The 19,067-nt window shown below is 35.4% G+C and overlaps 1 protein-coding gene across 1 annotated transcript; it reads left to right on the plus strand.

Annotated features, from left to right (window-relative positions):
* The first annotated feature begins 11,764 nt into the window (after positions 1–11,764).
* LOC110909857 (non-specific lipid-transfer protein Lac s 1) lies at positions 11,765–13,521 on the plus strand. The gene is made up of 2 exons (XM_022154599.2): positions 11,765–12,174; positions 13,283–13,521. Exons 1-2 carry the CDS (start codon positions 11,831–11,833, stop codon positions 13,290–13,292), a joined length of 354 nt encoding a protein of 117 aa, XP_022010291.1. The 5' UTR covers positions 11,765–11,830; the 3' UTR covers positions 13,293–13,521.
* The last annotated feature ends 5,546 nt before the right edge of the window (positions 13,522–19,067 follow it).

Here is a 19,067-nt window from a genome sequence, read left to right on the forward strand (position 1 = left end):
GCATCGGTTGTACCCGAGAAAGACACCCCTAACAGGATCTGAACCAATAACCCATATTCTGTAAGTTCAAGAATAAAATTGCGCTCACGACGCCAATCCCATGTCGCATTCGAGGGCGTAGTCCGCATCGTGCAATTCAAGTTCAAGTTATCCAAGATGAGTACATAGCTCTTTTTTATGTTTTATTTTATAAACTACGAGTTGGAATACATGCATACGATCAATATTCTATGGCTATTCATACAAAGTCTACGAATGGTTTTCTCTTACTTGTAAGAATAATACATGACGCATTCAATCGTATTATTGGCACATTTATAAAGTCCTCCTAATCAATTTATACAACCGTTAACTTTGCGAAGCCCATAGCAGTATGCATAGATCTATTGTCTTGGCAAACCCATCTAGTATTTCCGGGTAGGGTCTGGATGTGCAGAGCCCAACATTCTAGAAAATCATTAGTTTGATCTCCGGGTGTCAAGGAGTCAGACATAAGGGGTCTCAATATTCATGTCATCGGGGTTGGTTATGAACACGTGTATGGAAAGTAAATAGAACACGTGTATGGAATTTAATTTACTTGTAAGATTTAACATGTTTATGACTTTGTTATTTGCAAACATTACTCTCATTTATTCTTACGTTAAAACTTGTGTCTCAACAACTATATATTGTGGTTGACACTGTCTAGCATGTTTTTCGGGTAATGGAAATTAAAGACTGTTGAATGCTCATCCAGAATGCAAGGACATGGACCTAGTTAATTTAAAATAAAGACATTTGGATGTTTCGTGGATTACATTTTGAAAATAATTATTATATATTTGGAAATAAAATTTGGTATTTCTTTGTTCCAAGTGTCTGCAATTCGTCGTGCCTTGGTGTTTCTACCTTAGGCCGGGGTGTGACAGTTCTTCTTATCCACCCTTTTCGAACATTCCCGAGATAACTTATTCTTCATACAAACTTACTTTCTCAACTGGAACGGGTGCCATAAACAAGGAGGGATCACAATCACCTTCTTCATCTGTCTTTTCTAGATTTACTTCTTCTTTCCCTTTGCTTGGTGCTTTGCACTCACTTGGGTAGTGCCCAATTTTCTCATAATTGTAGCACATCAAAGTCTTCCTTCTATCTTGCCATTCATCTGGGTTCTTCTCCTTTAGTCTTGATCATGTTCACCTTACTCATTCTCACATTCATTATTCTATCTTGAACTCCCTCTTCCTCTTCCATTGGATCTTCTATGTCCTCTACCACGTCCTTGGTAGTTTTCAACTTTCCTTTCACATTAGGTGAACAAGAGCTGACTTTGTCATGAACTTTTATTCAAAATTAACATTGAACTTGTTTCTTTCTTCATATGCCTTCAGTCTTCCAACCATATCTAGATCTTCATATTTCATGTTCTTGATCTTTGCAAATTTCTTGATCGAGTAAACCATAGGTAAGTATCTATCAGACATAGTGTTAGAGAATTTCCTTATCACAACATCTTCTTCGAGTGTTGCTCCCAAACTCTTGTATATTGATTGTACTTCGCCCGACTTTGCTGCAAATTCATCAATCCTTTCTGCCTCTCTTATCTTTAATCAATCTAACTCGTTTCTTAGCATTTGAAGACGAGCTTTTTGTGTTATTTATGCACCAAGATAACGAACTCTTAGCATTTGCCATACGTCTTCCGGTTCCGTGTACTTGGCCATCTCAAGCATAACATTTTCCGATAGAGTTTGGAAGATGACACCTAGAGCCATGAACTTCTTTCTTTCTTCTATTCTTGCCCCTGTTTCTTGATCCATCGCATCTGCAAGCCATTCACACTCAACATGATCTTCATCATGACCGACTACACTGTGTAGTTGATCGAGGTCAAATTTGGTGCATGCAATATAAAACCGGTCGCTGATTCCTGAACTTCCATCTTTGTCACATACCACGATCAGCCTTCAGTTTCCTTTTCTGCGCCCGAATGAACCCGAACAAGATCTAAATTAAAAACATTACCGAATAAAAAAAAACCAACCACACAAGGATATATATAATTGTATACGATTAGGACATGAAAAAACGGTGGCGAGATGGGCCGCCACACTTTGTCACACGCCAAAGAAAGGAAGCACGTTTAGAACTTTAATACCAATCGTTGGCCCATGTGGTCAAACAATTTAATAAAAAAACGAACAAACACATGGATACGGGGGGGGGGGGGGAGGGGGACAACATGCGACGCTTTTATGTATATTCAAATCAAACAAGAGTACAATTCAAAGCAAAGCAAACTAACCTTATTTATAAGGTTTATTCTAACTTGTTTTAAACTATTATATTTCTAAAATATAACTAAATGTCTCTTAACGAAAATAAACTAAACTTTAAATATAACAATTAGTGGCTGAGCTTGATCAAAATTTCCGACGGGGCGGAAAGTCATGAGACCTGAAGAAACACCAGATCCTATATTATTTTAAAATTTTTAGATGAAAAATATGAACTTTTACGCTTCTAACCGAAACATTTGAGATGGGGGGGGGGGGGGGAAGCTACGCCACTAATAACAGACAAAACAAACCTTAACTTTTATTTAATTTCAAGATTAGATCTTCAAACCATAGGTATTTCACGAAATATAACATGATCTATATAAGGTGTAATCGTAATTCCACCATACCATGTTGATCATCATGTTTTCAGTTTAGATGTCTCATACTGACCACTATGTCAAAATCTATCATCATTAGAACACATCAAGAGTTTTTTTTGAACGCCAAATTTCTTACTCCTGTCATCTACGGAACTTGGACTCAAGACCTCTCTCTCTCAAGGTGTTCAAAGGTTTTACCTTTACCAATGGAGTACCACTCCATTGGTACATCAAGATTTTTTGAAAAACTTATTCTGCTTTCTACATCTTTAATATGGGAATTGGTCTGTAATAATCCCAACTAGACGTCATTGGCCATTGCCTGTCTCACCTTTAAATATTCCCCATGTCAGTCCCACTTTTCACTTATTTTTCTTCTACCGGTCTCAGTTAAAAAAACTTAACGGAGTTATGTTTTTTTTTTTTTTTGTGAATTACAAGCTGACGTTTTAGACTTTTGATTAGAACGAGGGTACGAGACGAATGATGTAAAAGTTACCTTGAAACGGTGCTCCAAACGACTTGATTTTTGTTAATTGGAAGTTTAAACACCGAATTGAAACACTATTTTTGTCGTTTGGAGCACAATTTGAAGGTAAGTTTTACATCATTCGCCTCGTATCCTCGTTCTGATCAAAAAACCCTAAAACGTCAGCTTGTAATTCAGAAAAAAATTTAACTCCGTTAAGTTTTTTTTAACTGAGGACCGGTAGAAGAAAAACAAGTTAAACGTGGGACTGGCATTGGGAATATTCAAAGGTAGGACTGACAGTGGCTCATGACGTATAGTTGAGATTATTAGACCATGCGTAATGGGGCGTTTTTTGTAAAAATTTTTGCCCGAAAACGCCCTATAACGCCCCACCCCCCATTACAGGGGGCGTTATGAGGCGTTATTTTCGAAAAAAAATTGCACCGGCGTTTTAAAAATAACGCTGAAAATCGTGGGGGCCACATCTTTCGACCGTTGCTTCCAACGGTAACTTTCTTTAATTTTTTTTTATTTTAAATAATTCCCACTATATATATTTAACTCACATTCACACCATTTTTTATACAAAACTTCACAAACTCTCCCACTTTCTTCCCACTTTTATAAAAAAAACCCACTTTCTTCTTATTTTTATACAACCATGCATCCTTTCCGCCCTCCTTTTGGTGTCCCCGCTAGACCCGCAAACCCGAACACAACCCAACCGCAAACGCCATTCAACCTTCAAGACATGGACCCGAGCTTTTTAACTTACGCGGCTTATTTAAGTGGCGCCCCTCCGTTTGTTCCTCCAACTTTCGGCTATGGTCAAGCCGGCGGGTCTCAACCGTCACAACCCGAAGCCGAACCCGATGTTGAAGTCGTACCGGAGACGCAACCCGAACCGGTGCAAGAAACATCGAAACGCGGCAAAAGGTCGCATAAGAAAAAGGATAAGGACGTACCGAGGCGTACAAAAAATATAATCAAGTGGACGAAGGAAGAGGAATACACGTTGACTCGGGCGTATGTCGACATTTCGGAGGACGAAGAGACGGGTAAATATTTTATATAAATATTATTTTACTTACTTTGTTATTTTATTTTTTAACAAACAACTTATTATTTTTTTTTTGTAGCAAACTTTCAAACGGGTCCGGTTTTTTGGGATAGGGTTCGTGCACTCTTCTTTAGCACGTGGGGTCAAGGCGAACATCGGGACAAAGACTCGATTTCTAGCAAATGGACCGACATAAACAACAAGTGTCATGCGTTTCAAGAAGTCTTCCAACGTAACTACGATAATCGCCCGAGTGGTGAAGGTGACGTGCGGGTTTTAACGAAGAGTTTGGAGGAGTTCGAAAGGACAAAAGGCCCTTTCGCCTACTACAAGTGTTGGGAGCTACTTCGAAAAAGTCCAAAGTGGGCGGTAGTTAACCCAATGACGTCTAGTAGTAGACGTCGGGCTAAAAGGTCAAGAACATCATCCTCCGTTGACCCGTCAACTCCGACATCGGATGCCCGCAATGTTGATTTAAACGAGGCGGTGGACGAGGGCATTCAAGAAGAGTTGGCCCGACCCGCCGGTAGAAGAAAGGGAGCCGGGAAAAAAACGCTCGAGTCGTCTTCCGATCTCGAGTTAAAGGATGATTTCGAGGAGATGAACCGTCGTCTCCAAGACATTCGAGATCTCGGCCACCAACGTTATGAAATTATGAAGGAACGAATGGCCGAAACAAAAAAATTTAACGAGATGCAAGAGGCGAGGCAAATGGAAAAGGACATCGAGTTTTTGTCCAAACCTATGGACCACCTACAAGGCGATGCGTTGATCCTTGCGCAAATGCGTCGCCAAAAAATTAAAGAAAAATATGGACTCTAGATCATATTAATTTTTTTATGTTTTTTTATTTTTTTCAGTTATTTTTCTGTTTTTTTTTTTATTTTCAGCTTTTTTTTTTTAACTTTCGGTTTTTTCTTTAGTTTTTTTTTTCAAGTAATGTAATTTTTTTTTAAATTAATGAATGTTATTTTATGTTTTAAATTTAAAAAAAAATAATTGTGAAATGATTGTAAAATGATTGAATGGGGCATTATGGGGCATTATACCACTACACCACTTTTTTCTATAATGCCCCCATGCTGACTAGGACGCCACATGGCGCAAAACGCCCCATGGTGGGGGCATTATAGTGTATCACCACTACACATGGTCTTACAAAACAATTCTCTTTTAATAAGTGGCAATTAAATAGAAAAGAGGTGCAATTAAATAGAAAAAAAAAACAGGTTAACCGTTACATTTCTTTTAAATGCTAAATTGCTAATTTAACTATTCCTAGAGGCTGCTTTTAGATATATGCAATTTCCAACGTTAGTTTGAAAAAATGGTCCATCAAAGCATTAAAACTTCAATTAATGATAAAACCAACCTCCAACTAATGCTTTTCATTATTATCGGTGAATCCTTGTTACTTGATGCTATGATATGGTGATCGTGTTTAGTAGTCTCTATGAAGTGATATTTAAGCAAGCTTGTGTATTGATGAGGGAATGAGATAAAAGAAACAAAAATGCTAGAAAGTGATAAAACTAAAAAAGTGCATACGTTTTGAGTCATTTAAATATGCCAACCCCATAAAATATAAGCGAAAATTTCTATACATGTATTTTTTTAATAGAAGTTATAAATCATAGTATTATATAGTGGCATCTCATAGATATTGAAGAGGAAAGGTTGTTAGTTCTAAGTAATTATGAATAATGGATTTTAATAATCTAAATTATTGTCAGTTGGCCGGCAACGGTTCCAACTTCAAAAATTCTCATTGATGGTCTCAACTTTCATATATTGGTCTTTAAAGGACCATGACTTCCAATGATCTCTAGATCAAGTGGTGGAGGGTTTGCATTTCTCTTGAGAGATGCAGGTTCGACTCCCACTTGGTGCAGAGTGAGGCATTGGTGGGCAATGATAGGAGACCCAGGGAAACCTGGGTTGGATCCTTGAGCCAAAAGGGTTTTATCGGTAATTTACCGTCGTGCCTACGGGCGGGTGGGTTACCGGGTTTTCCCCGGAGTTGGTGGTGGATTCGGGTTACTCTCGGAGTACTCCGTTTGTCCAGTGGGTGCCCTAAGAGTACTCGAGATTGAGTTTGTTGGCCGTTCAAAAAAAAAAAATGGACCCTGACTAACAGAATCATAACGCCGTTAGTCTTCGGTCGACGGAAAAACGTTTTTGGCCGAAAAACTCTTTTTTGGCTGGAAAATTCATCCTTTTCGTCTTAAACCTCTTTGTAACCTTATTGCGCATCTTTAGGAACCTTTTCTAGTAAAAAACCTCAATTATTAAGGTCGCCGGAGAACTCATTTTTCGCCAGAAAACTTCTTTTTGGCCAGAAAACTTTTTTTTGGCCGGAAAACACAATTTTTTAGCCGGAAAACTTAAAGTTTTCGTCCTAAATCTGTTTGTAACCACAGATCATAACTTTAGGAACCTTTTTCCAACCAAAAATGTTTTTCCGGCGACTACTAACGACGTTAGGGTTCTGTTAGTCAGGGTCTATTGAAGGCCAATATGTGAAAAAATAGGACCGTCAGTGAGAATTTTTGAAGTTGGAACCGTTACCAGCAACGAGCATTAGTTGAGATTATTAAAATCCATTATTTCAATTAATTATCTTGAGAAGACACGTTTATGTCTATATGTGAGTAGTGTTTTTGGATATCATTATCATGATAATTAGCGAATTAGTTTAATGTTCTCTAAAAAATGGTCTTAAAATTTTTTAAAGAGCAAACACCATTTTAGTCTCAATGAATATTCATTCTAGTCTATTCTTTTTAAACTTTTCCAATCTAATAGTTTGATTTTTATAAAAAGGTAAAAATGCCTTTAGACAAGTAAAATTAAATAAAACAAATTACACACACTCCAGTATTTTTTCTTAGGTGTTGTTTGGTTTTTCAGAGGTAAAACGTCTGAAGTCTGCGGATCACATCTGCAGACATTTGTAGCAGAAGAGGTGGACCAAACCTCTTAGTTTGCAGGGGGGAGACTGTTTGTTTTTTAACTTCTGCAAGCTGCTAATAAATTTCTAAAATTTAACACCTAAAATCAGCAAAATACCACCAAATTTCTGAAATTTAACACCAATTTTTTGAAATTTAACTAGATAATGAGCTGTAAACCGATAAACCCAAACATATCAGTAAAAAAAGTCACAATTAGTTAATGCTAAAGCAAATACGAACCTCCTTCGAAGTCCGTTAATCCGGCGAATGTAGAGAACGGATCGTCACCGTCGTCGGGAAGAGATGAGGTCCACCGGAGTGAGTCAATCGTGCTAGTTGTCAGGTGGTGTCTGATTTGGCTGGATTTTGCTTTCTCTGTTTCTTCGTTAGCGGTAGAGTGGTCATCTTCTCGGTAGGGTTTTGACTAATACGGCGGTGATGAGCGGTTGGAGGCTGCAAGATTACTTCATGTATTTGCTTGCTTGTTGGGGTTTAGGCTACCGGTTAATAATGTACGATTAGGAGGCTGCTGTGGAGGTTGGCGGGGGTGGGAGGAGGAGAAGGGTGGAGGAGAAGGTGCTAGGGTTTTTTGTGGGAGAAGTTCTTTGTGTTTTCAAAATGTGGAGGAGAATGTGGAGGAGAAGAGAGTCTGCAGACGCAAGAAGACATTGATCCATGTCTGCACCAGAAAGAGGTCACGCAGACCTTTTTTAATGAAAGGTCTTCGAGAAAACAAACACACTACAAAGTCAAACGTCTGCGCATGGTCTGCGTGGGGCAGACATAAAAGGTTCTGAAGAGCTTTTCATAAAAAACAAACATCACCTTACTCTTCTCTCTCTCTCTCTCTCTCTCTCTCTCTCTCTCTCTCTCTCTTCATTCACCACCAACGATGCCTCTAAACGCTAACCAACCACCACTACCTTCAAACTCCGACCAACCACCAATGCTGAAAACTTCGGCGACCTGAATGGTAAGTCAAGAACACAATCTCCAACTCTCTTGTTGTTTCGATAAGGTATCTTTTAATCATTGCCTGAAAATCTCTCATCGGTCACCATTTATGCATCAACTTCGGAACCAACTTTGGATGATATGGGATGGAAATTAGACATAACCAGGTGTCCTTAATCCTATAATTTTAAGAGAGACACTTAAAACTTAAATAAACAAAATAGACATATCATTCTCATGCCATTCCATTCGGAATTTGAGTTTCTCTTTTTTTTCCTCATAAAACTTATTCCATGTTAAACAAGTTTTCCCAAATATTCGTTAAGCATGGCGGCGGGCGAGTAGTCGACCTTGGCCACAGCGTCTGGTGTCACGGTGATTGGCACGTCATTCCTTGCGGTTAAAAAAAAGCATGTAAGTGAGTTATATTATATAAATCAGTGCATAACATATTCCAAACTCATCCATAGATTAAGGGTATGTTTAGCAAAAGTAGCTGGTGGCTGGAAGCTGTTGGCTGGAAGTTGGTAGTTGGTTCTGGTAGCTAGTAGCTGTAGCTTTTTAAACATATTTGGTGTTTGGCAGAGTAGTTGGAGCTTTTAATAAAATGTATAAAATGACCAAAATGGCGTTATCTTTAGAGGATAAAATAGTCATTTTCTCCTTAAAAGCTTCTAGCTCCTTCTAAACTCTACGAGTAGGAGCGTTTAACCAAAAGCTTCAAACTCCTAACCTAAAAGCTTTAAGCTCCTTCAATCAAATAAGGCTTTTTATTGAGTAGCACATTTTTCTTAAAAGAAGCTAGAAACTACCAAAAACTTCATGAGTACCAAGATAACTGTGAGAAGTAATGAAAACGGTTGAACTACTGTGTCAATTTCAGTATGTTAATTTTAACAATAACTACCATTCAATGGAATTATGATCACCCATTATTTCGGTTTTAATTACCATTCAACTTTAGTGAACAAAAATCAAGTATTGGTATTTATTTGGTCATGTTTAGACACCCAAGAGTAACATGGTTACATGAAACAAATGGACATAATTAGATATCCATAATCCCGTAATTTTAATACAAAGACACAATTATGTAAACAAAACAGACATCCATATTCTCATGCCATTTAAAATTTAAGCTTCTGTTTTTTAAATTTTCATAAACTTTCTAGATACTAAAGCAATATATCCTAAGTATTCATAAGCATATAAGTGAGTTATATTGCATATTCACTAAATAACATAATCCAAACTCATCAAAACCTTAATTTAAGACTATTAAGATAACTAAATAAAAAGTAACAAAAACGGTTGAACCACCAAGTCAGTTTCAATATGTTAAGGCCACTGGGGGCGGATGCTTTTCAACGCGTAATGGCTTAATTCAACGCGTGGAACAATCGTGAAGACCACCGCCACCTCTCAATTTAACGCGTGATGGCACCACGAATTTTGATTTCGTTATTTTCTTCACGGCCCGTGATGATTTTTTTGTGAGGGTAATTATTGGTTGGGGGGAAATTGTTGGGTGTGGTGGTGAGTGATGACCATTGCCACCAAAAAAGGTTGTGAGTGATGGAAAAATGGTTGATGACATGGCGGAACTTGATTGGATGCTTGTGAGTGATAGAATTCTATCACTAGTGACCACCCCCACCCCTAACTTTAACAATAACTATCATTGAATGGATTCATGATCACCCGTTATTTATTTTAGATGCCCATTAAGCTTTAACAAACAAAACACAAGTATTGGTATTCATTTGATCATGCTTAAACACCCAAGGGTAGACTTGAGATTTAAAGTTCATATACATTTCTTGAAGTGCAACTCTTTATTCAAAATTAGTTTAGCAAACATAGCTAATCAATTCATCAAATTATCATTTAGGGTCAATTTTAGTCAAATTAGAGTCAAGTGAGTTATTCCACTAAATTTCACAGCTGCACTATTTGTAAGGATTTAAACTTATACTATCTTTATATTTTTATGGAAGGAATTATATACCACTACACCTTAGGTAATAGATAGATTTCCAAAATAACTAAGTTGAAAGACTAAATCATGCTAACCACAAATACATAGAAAATTATCATTGTTATACAAAATAAACAATTCCATTACAATACATCAAACGCGTTGGTATCAAGGGGGATTCATGTACAAGATAACAGGTGCATTCTATATGAGTATGATGTGGAGTCAGCGGATCACATTTTGATCAATTGTAGAGCTGCGGTTGAAGTTTGGCAACAATTGCATTCGTGGATGAATGTCCCTATGAATCAATCACACTATTCCGTTGAAGAAATGTTGCAGAGCGTCAACGGAATGAATGTTTTGAAGAATAAAAAGTATATAATTCATGCAGTTTACATTTTCGCTATGTGGTCCATATGGAAAGCGAGAAATAGGAAAAGATTTGAAGGTGGAAACATAAACAAACATAAGCTAGTGGAGGAGAACAAAGAAATAGCGTATGATTGTGTGGTCAACCGGTCCAAGTTCAAGGAATTCTTGTGGGATGAATCGCGAAGTTTCGATATACAAGTGTAATAGACATGGTGAATGTGTTGTTCTTTGTGGCGTAAGTTGATGTAATATGTATTTGGGTTGGTAGGTTCATGCTATGGGCTTTGTATCTTGTTTGTGTTATAAAAGTTAGTGTTTCCTTTAAACAAATAGTGTATTGCATTCTAACATGCATAATGTGTTTTAAATAAATATTTATCAATTTCAACTGATGAAACATTTTCTTTGCAAAACAACTCTCATGTAAATATAACATGATTGTACGACCCTATAAACAATATATAGATTCATGAAGGAAAAAAAAACACTTTAATACAATTTAGTACGTTACAAGATTTCACAATTTAAATATACAAACTTGTTATAAACTTTTATTTTTAAAAACAAATTCAAATTATCAATATCTAAACTACTATCTAATTTTAACGAGTTTCTCGAACTCAATATATTTTTCTTTAAAATAATAAATATATCAAAATTTCAAATTCATTAAGTATATACTTTGAAGTAAAACATTAGCTTAATTTTCTGCACTAAAGAATTAATTACTCTTAATATATTTGTTTTTATTATAATTTGAGTAAATTACAAAAATCGTCCTTTATGTATGTCAGTTATTGCAAATTGTTTCCTTTGTCTTCAATAATTACAGGAAAAATACTCAATGTTTGCAAACTCTTTCAAGTTATGTCATTTAACCCTATCTCAGTTAATTTTTGTGGTTAAATTTGACCAAATGGACCCCACATGAGGGTATTTTTGTGGTTAAATATGATCAAATGGACCCCACATGAGAGTAAAATGATCAAAATACCCTCATGTGAGGTCCATTTGGTCTGATTTAACCACAAAAAAATTAACTGAGTTAGGGCTAAAGGATATAACTTGGAAGAATTTGCAAACATCGAGTACGTTTTCTGTAATTATTGAAGATAAAGAACACAGTTTGGAATAAGTGATGTACATAAATGCCGATTTTTTGTAATTTACTCTTATAATTTTGGTTCTTATCATCTCCATAAAATCAAATTTCTTATCATTTTTTTTCTTATCATTAACATTAAAAAAAAAAAAAAATTAAATCTAGAGATTGCACCCCACAAGGACACAATGCACATGAAAACCCCTATAAATACATCGTCCCCTCCATACATTTTCTTACACCAAAAACAATCCAACAACACCCTAATTAATCTTCTACAATTCTAAAACAATGGCAGGAATGATGATGAAGGTTTTCTTTGTTATGGTTGCATGCATGGTGGTCTCAGCGCCTCATGCTGAGGCTGCTATAACTTGCGGTCAGGTGGTAAGCAAGTTGGTCTCATGCTTAGGCTACCTGCAGACTGGTGGCACTCCAACCCCTGCTTGTTGTAGTGGTGTTACGAGTCTCAACGCCGCAGCGCAAAGCACCCCGGACCGTCAAGCTGCCTGCAACTGCCTCAAAAGTTCTTATTCATCCTACCCCGGTATCAGTCCTGCCAACGCCGCTAGCCTTCCCGGCAAGTGTGGTGTTAACATTCCCTACAAGATCAGCCCTAGCACCGACTGCTCCTCGTATGTTTACTTATAGATATAAATAAACATTGCATTTCAATTATTTTCTTATATTTTTTTATGATTCATCATTTTTGTTTTTAACGTATGGCAAAAATTATAACAATAGACAATATTGAGTTATTGACCAAGACTTTTCCTATATAGACGCACTTTTTGAAGTGTGTAAACCGATCAGAAAGTGACACTTAAGTCTTAGCCAGTACTTTTTGAAACAAAAACTTATGTTATACTTTTTGACACAAAAACTTATGTTTAGACTGCGAGGTATGGGGCGGGGGTTTGGACGTGGGTGGGCTGAAAACGCCCAAGCCACCACCCCGGGTGGGCATGGGTTTGGGCGTGGCCCCTTTTTCGTGGGTTTGAAGCCGGGCGTGGGACGGGCTAGCAAGGTGACATGGCAGGCTCTCAATGGCTATGTGTCAACTCATGCCCCCAACCCAAGCTCCCAACTCAAGCCCCACCCCCAACCCAAGCTCCCAACTCAAGCCCCACCATACCCCATGGGCGTGAGTTTTTTTTTCCATTTTTTTCCCATTCCACGTGTCAACAAATGCCCCAACCCATGCCCCAACCCAAGCCCACCATACCCCACAGTCTTAACTGACAAAGGGCAAAATTATAACATATAGATGTGAAAATTGTAAAAAAAAAATGTGGAAATTTTGGAAAAAACAAGGTCAACATTGTATGAGTAAAAAACTGCACATAATTAAATGCACATGTATATGTTATAATTTTGTCCTTTGCCGCTTGGGTCGAATGTATGTTTTAATTAAGTTTTATTTTCAAAAATAAATAAATAAATAAATAAATGCACATATAGATCGATATAAAATTAGAAGAATGCCATTTTTATTTCATGGATTCAAACTAAGGTTTTTAAAGTGTGATTAAGTCTTTCTGTTCTAGTCTTCTAGATATTATTATTATTATTATTATTATTATTATTATTATTATTATTATTATTATTATTATTATTATTATTATTATTATTATTGTTATCTTAAGCAAATAAAATGAGTTGAAGGAAAATAATAACCTTGTAATTGTGCATATATAGCCGCATTATATGAATAATTATTTTTGTATCTGTTTGGTCTTGTAGGGTTCACTGAGGTTCATCATGGAAAGACTCTAGGGATATGGGAGGCTTGAAGAAAATAATAAAGTTGTTATTCCAATAATAAACATGGAATACCTAGTAGTATTGGTTGTCTAGAAACATATCTATGCATCTCTTTTCTTTGTCTTTGGTTTTATGTAGTGTTGTGGTGAGTTTTGGAATGCCTCTCTTTGTCTCTAATTAATATGTATTTTTGTGAAATGAGTGCTTCTTTCTGTGTCTAGCGGTTTGTAATCGTTTCTCCCTAGCTTTATTCCAGAAAGAAAAAAAAAACCAACAAAAACAAGAAAAGATAATAGTAAAACTTGAATAAATATTGCATTTAAAGGTATTTGTTTATGAAGTTTTATTTTTGCAATGAGATTGCGCCTATTCACGTTTACACATTTAAACACTTTCTCATTTCTCGCTTTCTAGATACTCCACAACGTTAAAGGCGTAATAAACTGCATGAACTATTCTCTTCCGATTTCCGAACCACTGAAATGCCCAAATTGTTTATGCTCCTTATCAGATCTCCCACTGTTGAAAATGATTTTTTTTGAAAGGGAAACTTCTTTAAAAAACGACCAAACCTCAAATCGAGGGGCCCAAAACAACAAACGACATTACATAATTACAAATTTACACCAATCGTGTCAAGAAATATCTTTAAACTTCGACCTACTTTTGAACCATAAAAACTGGTCGCCTTAATATCACTCATAATGTCGCAGATCTTAACATCTTTGCTGTCAAATCTGGCTCTGTTCCTGGCCTTCCAAATACACCAACACCCAATCCTAATGATCCCTTTAAGCGCCTCCTCTACATCTTTTTTAGCCCCACGTGATTATGAACCTCGGCAATATCTTTGAAATAAAAAAAGAACAAATTCTGGATATTACACCACTTACTGATATGAAACTAAATCGCCGAAGTGGCGCAGCTTGTTGCCCGTTTACCAACTATCTCGATGTAAATTATTATATAATAAAAAAGATATATTATGCGAGTTTAAAAAAAATTACTCATTTGAAAGACAAGTAGATAAACGCGTTAATTATTGACATTCATGATATGTATGTGTTACAACTAACAGTTAATATTAACATTGGTAGCACAAAAATAAAACCCTTAACCACCTACTTAGGGTGTAACAGGATCCAAGAGGTTTGGAAAGGATTACTTCATTGGGCTGTTATAAGAGTTAAAAGTTAGCCCAGTTTACTTTAGTTAGTTAAAGTTTAACCCAATTTTGATTTAACGAATTCTAGTATAAATATTCAAATATGACAGTTTTTATAAAATAAAAGAAAATCAAACCTAGGTCCGGTCCGATTTTTATATCAAGTACAAACCAAGCCGTTCGCTACAGACTGAAAAATCTAAAACCGACCGGCTGAAAGTTAGAATACAAAACCGATGACTAGTTTGAATGGTTTCACGATATTAAACCAAACCGCGAACAATACCCCTAATTCATAGGTGTTCTTTCACATAGGCAAAATTTGATATGTCCATCGGTACCAACATGAATGTTTTCCTTGACGAATGACACCTCCGTTTGTAAGGCATGCATTAAGTATGCTCTAATTTAAGATTTTAACAACATTCTTTAATCAACGGCAATTGTCAAACCTGAACCGACCCAATGAAAACCTAGTTTTGGCAATCGAACCGAACCTATCCTTTCCCTCTCAAAAACCAGTTCCATATCTAAACTGGTCTTGACCATGTTTGACCCAAACCGGAACTGGTTCCAACCCGAATTCATTTAGGAACATAACACCACCTCTACTAGGGGATTGAGTAATCCCACCCAATGACAATTTTATCCCCTGTTGGACTGGGTGCAGGCCCACATGGTCTAAGCCCAAAGTTTTCACTTTTCAATTTTCATGTATGACTTGTGGGCCTTGTGGCGCTACAGGCCATGTATGTTAGGTGATGAAGTAAACTTCTTGCATGTGCTAGGAAGGGAAGACCAGATGCCTCAATTTGACATTCACCCAGATGTCTCTCGAAAATGATCTAAGCGGAATCGAACCCGCGTCTCCATTAGGAAGGAAAGACCTTTTGACCACTGAACCATCATCTCCGGACGAAAATTGGATATTTCGCTTGAGCAATTTGAGGGGTTTCATTTCAAGTCTAATTCTATTCATTGTCTAATCAAATATGTTATCTATTAAATAAATTTCTTGTTTCAGTTTTACAATTTCTTTTTTTTTTTTTAACGGCAGATTTTATTAAACACAACAAAAAATAATTTCTATCAACAAATTGGGCTTTTGTGCATCCCAACATTTCAAACTTAACTTGAACTATGTTGATGTGGGCCATGTTGCAACAATTGCTTAATTTATTTGATAAAAATATGTTTTCAACTTTCAATATTATTATGTGAAATTAACATAAAAAGAAATTAGGTAAACGGGTTATGTGGCAACAATAGCAGGTAAACGAGCAACAAACTTTGAATAGAATACTAGAGGGACAAAGTTGTTTTGTTATGGAAGACGTTTATTTAAAAAAAAAACAGATGATACAAAGCTTATACGGAAGATCAACAAGACGTTTCCACATGGTTCATTAACTTCCAAAGATGTTCAACTTTACTGTGGCAGTTTATAGCAAAATGGTGCAGGTTTCCGGTTCTATATATTTGCGACTTAAAGGATCTCACGGGTCTTTATAATAACATGAGACTCAATGCGACGACAAAGAATATGGTTCAAGGTTTGATGATTATAGGGTGTTGGAGAATATGGAAGGCTCGGAATGATTGCATATTTAATAACAAGAGTACAAAAATTGCGGAGATCATTTCGGATGTGAAGGCGTACGGCTTTTTATGGTACAAACATAGGAATAGAAATAGAACATTTACTTGGGAAGAATGGTGTAAATGTGATATGATGTAAGGTTTTTGGGCCGTTTGGTCTCCGCCTTGGGGATCAAACGTGTCGTTTCTTTTTAATGAAGTTTAATTTTCAAAAAAAAAAAAAAAAAAAACTTCCAAAGATGATCGGTTTTGATCATCATTAATACACACACTTTATTCGTTGTTTTAAAGTTGCAAGTAATTAATTTACCCGCTCGTAAAGCCTTAGGATCTAATCTAGAATTGCAGACCAACTCATTTCATCTTTAGCGGCTAATAAGTTGCCTATTTACGCCATAAATTGTCTCATTTTGACTTCATATGTGAAATAAGTTAACTTTTTTTTATTAATAATAACATGATTATTTTTTATTATTAAAAAAAAAACTAGTTACATAAAAAAAGTACATTACAAAAGAATTTAGCTTCTAGAAGTATTGATATTTTTTATAAGGAAAATGTGAAAATTGATCAATTTTTATATATTTTATTATTATAAACTTTTAGCTAAGTAAATAAACTAATATAAGAATATTTTATTATTGTAAACTTTTAGCTAAGTAAATCAAATAATATAAGACTTCAATATTATATAATGATTATTTTAGTTAAACTATATAGAAAACATAGAACAATAATTGTTATATAACTTGGTGTCATTCAAAATTTCAACTTCAATCAACATGACTTTTTTTATAAAAACTATACAATAATAAAACTTAAGTTGTGTTTGTGATTGAAAATTTCAAGTGACCGTATAAGATAGTGTTAGTTAACAATAAGTGACACTTTGCCTCCACCATTCCAGCTAATAGAGAATACAGTACTACTATATAACGAAGCAGGGGGTATTGGTGTTTGTTTGTACAGACCAAAAATGTAATACCTTCGGATAACTACACACACCTCATTTTATACAGATTTATATTTATAAGAGACTTAACCTCGTTTATGGAATGAAGAGTTTCTATGTTATACCGCGATTCCATCAAATAGAAAAACATTTGATAACCAAAACGGCAACCAAAAGGCATGTGACCCATGTTGGTGAGAATATATGTCTAATGGTGGACAAAGGTGTATACTTATGAATAAGATTAGAGGTTGTATGTTGTTGTTAAAAATAATAATACCTAAAACGCCAAAATGCTATACTAACTAGCTATACTAACACACACATGCCTGGTTAGTATGATATGCAAAACTGTGTCAGATTATTGTATGGAACAATGGATAATCAATGAATATAAAAGATAAGTGTGACATGAAATTGTTTTGTTTCCGCATTAGTTTAAAGTATCTCAATGAATTATATATCTTTCTTGAAGACCGATTTAATACCTATAGCTAGCAATATCTATTTTTTTTTTTTTTGAAGGGGATATTTTATTAAAAGAACAAGAACAAACACAGACTATACAAACAGAGAGATATACAAGAATTACATGAAATTACATGAAACTGAAAGAGCACCAATCCGACCAATCTAGAGTATGCGTTTTTCCTCGGTATCAAGATGTTCACAGAGTGGTGTTTATCCTCGACTGGTTGAAAGTTCTAGCTTTTAGATTTAAGAGTAGGTTTAAACAGTGTGATTAGCTGTTTTAAAAATAAAAACCCTTACCTAAGCTATATGGCAAATTCAATACCAAAGCGCATATAATCTATGTTGAAATAATATCTCTCCAAGCTAGTGGTGAGTGTTTAAGTCTCATTGTAAGCAAATGGTGTAAATTATTAGGAGTTGCATGAGTGTCTAAGTTTGTTATAAAACATTCTAGCAAATTCAATAACAACACAAAAACATTAGGAAAACAAACTATCAAACTTCGAACAAAATTACAAGAAATGAAATGAATTGAAAACAAAATTTTGTTACCAAATTTCTATATATTACTCGAGATCATTTGAGTTTACTTTCACATCTCTTTATATGCTTTGTTACCGCTTACTAACTACAATGGTAGAAGACAATTTACAATTTTTGACCCCTCAAACCATGATAACTATTTCATTATACCCACATTGATTTTAGTTTGTATCATCATTTGACTCAAACAGGAACATGTGACCTTATTTACAAGACGGATATCAGGCTAAGTAAATATCTAACACAGACATAACATCTAACCTTTTAGACACACAATATAGAACATCAAACTTTCACTAACCATCATCTTCAATTTTGTAGAGGATTGACATGATCTATATAGTGGGACTTTGTCCTAAGGACTTTTAAACTTTATATATCAAATGCTTGGTTAGAAACATTAAATTCACCTTATGTATATATCATGATAACTTTGTGATGTGACATACATAAAACATAACTCAAACCGGACAAAAACTAAAAACTAAAAAAAAAAAATAGTTTATAAGTTTAACATGTGACGATGAATCGATCTATCTACAATTTGTTTAACACGAATACAACTTCACTAAAACATGTTAATAATCCGCAAACCCATTGATAACTCATTTAACTCATTTACAACCTCAAACAATCAAGTCACCCATTTTAACATGCCAACCCTTTTGATCTATTCTAATAAACGGGTTGCATGGTTTTAACCGTGTATAAGTTAGAACTAAGGATTTAATAAGATCAACAATCAACATTTTTATATAGCGCATAAACTTTGATGTGTTGATTAATTTATGGCTTCTATTTACTAGCGCAATAAGGGTGTTTTAAGATATTGGGCATGGATGTAAAATGTTGGCTAAATCTGTAACCAAGGCATTAGGTATACCACACTGGTCAATTATGGCTTCTTTCACTTTGAAAGACATTAATTAATACATAAAATAAAAAATAAAAAAAAGACAACAACCACACATGCTATAAACTCCTCTTTGGAATGCATAGGGCGTCTCTATAAATACACGACATTATCCATA

The sequence above is a fragment of the Helianthus annuus genome, chromosome 15 (assembly GCF_002127325.2).
Source record: "Helianthus annuus cultivar XRQ/B chromosome 15, HanXRQr2.0-SUNRISE, whole genome shotgun sequence".
Lineage (NCBI taxonomy): Eukaryota > Viridiplantae > Streptophyta > Magnoliopsida > Asterales > Asteraceae > Helianthus > Helianthus annuus.

Bases quoted from the DNA above. Each gene is read 5' to 3' on its own strand.
- LOC110909857 (XM_022154599.2), top strand. From the start codon at position 11,831: ATGGCAGGAATGATGATGAAGGTTTTCTTTGTTATGGTTGCATGCATG.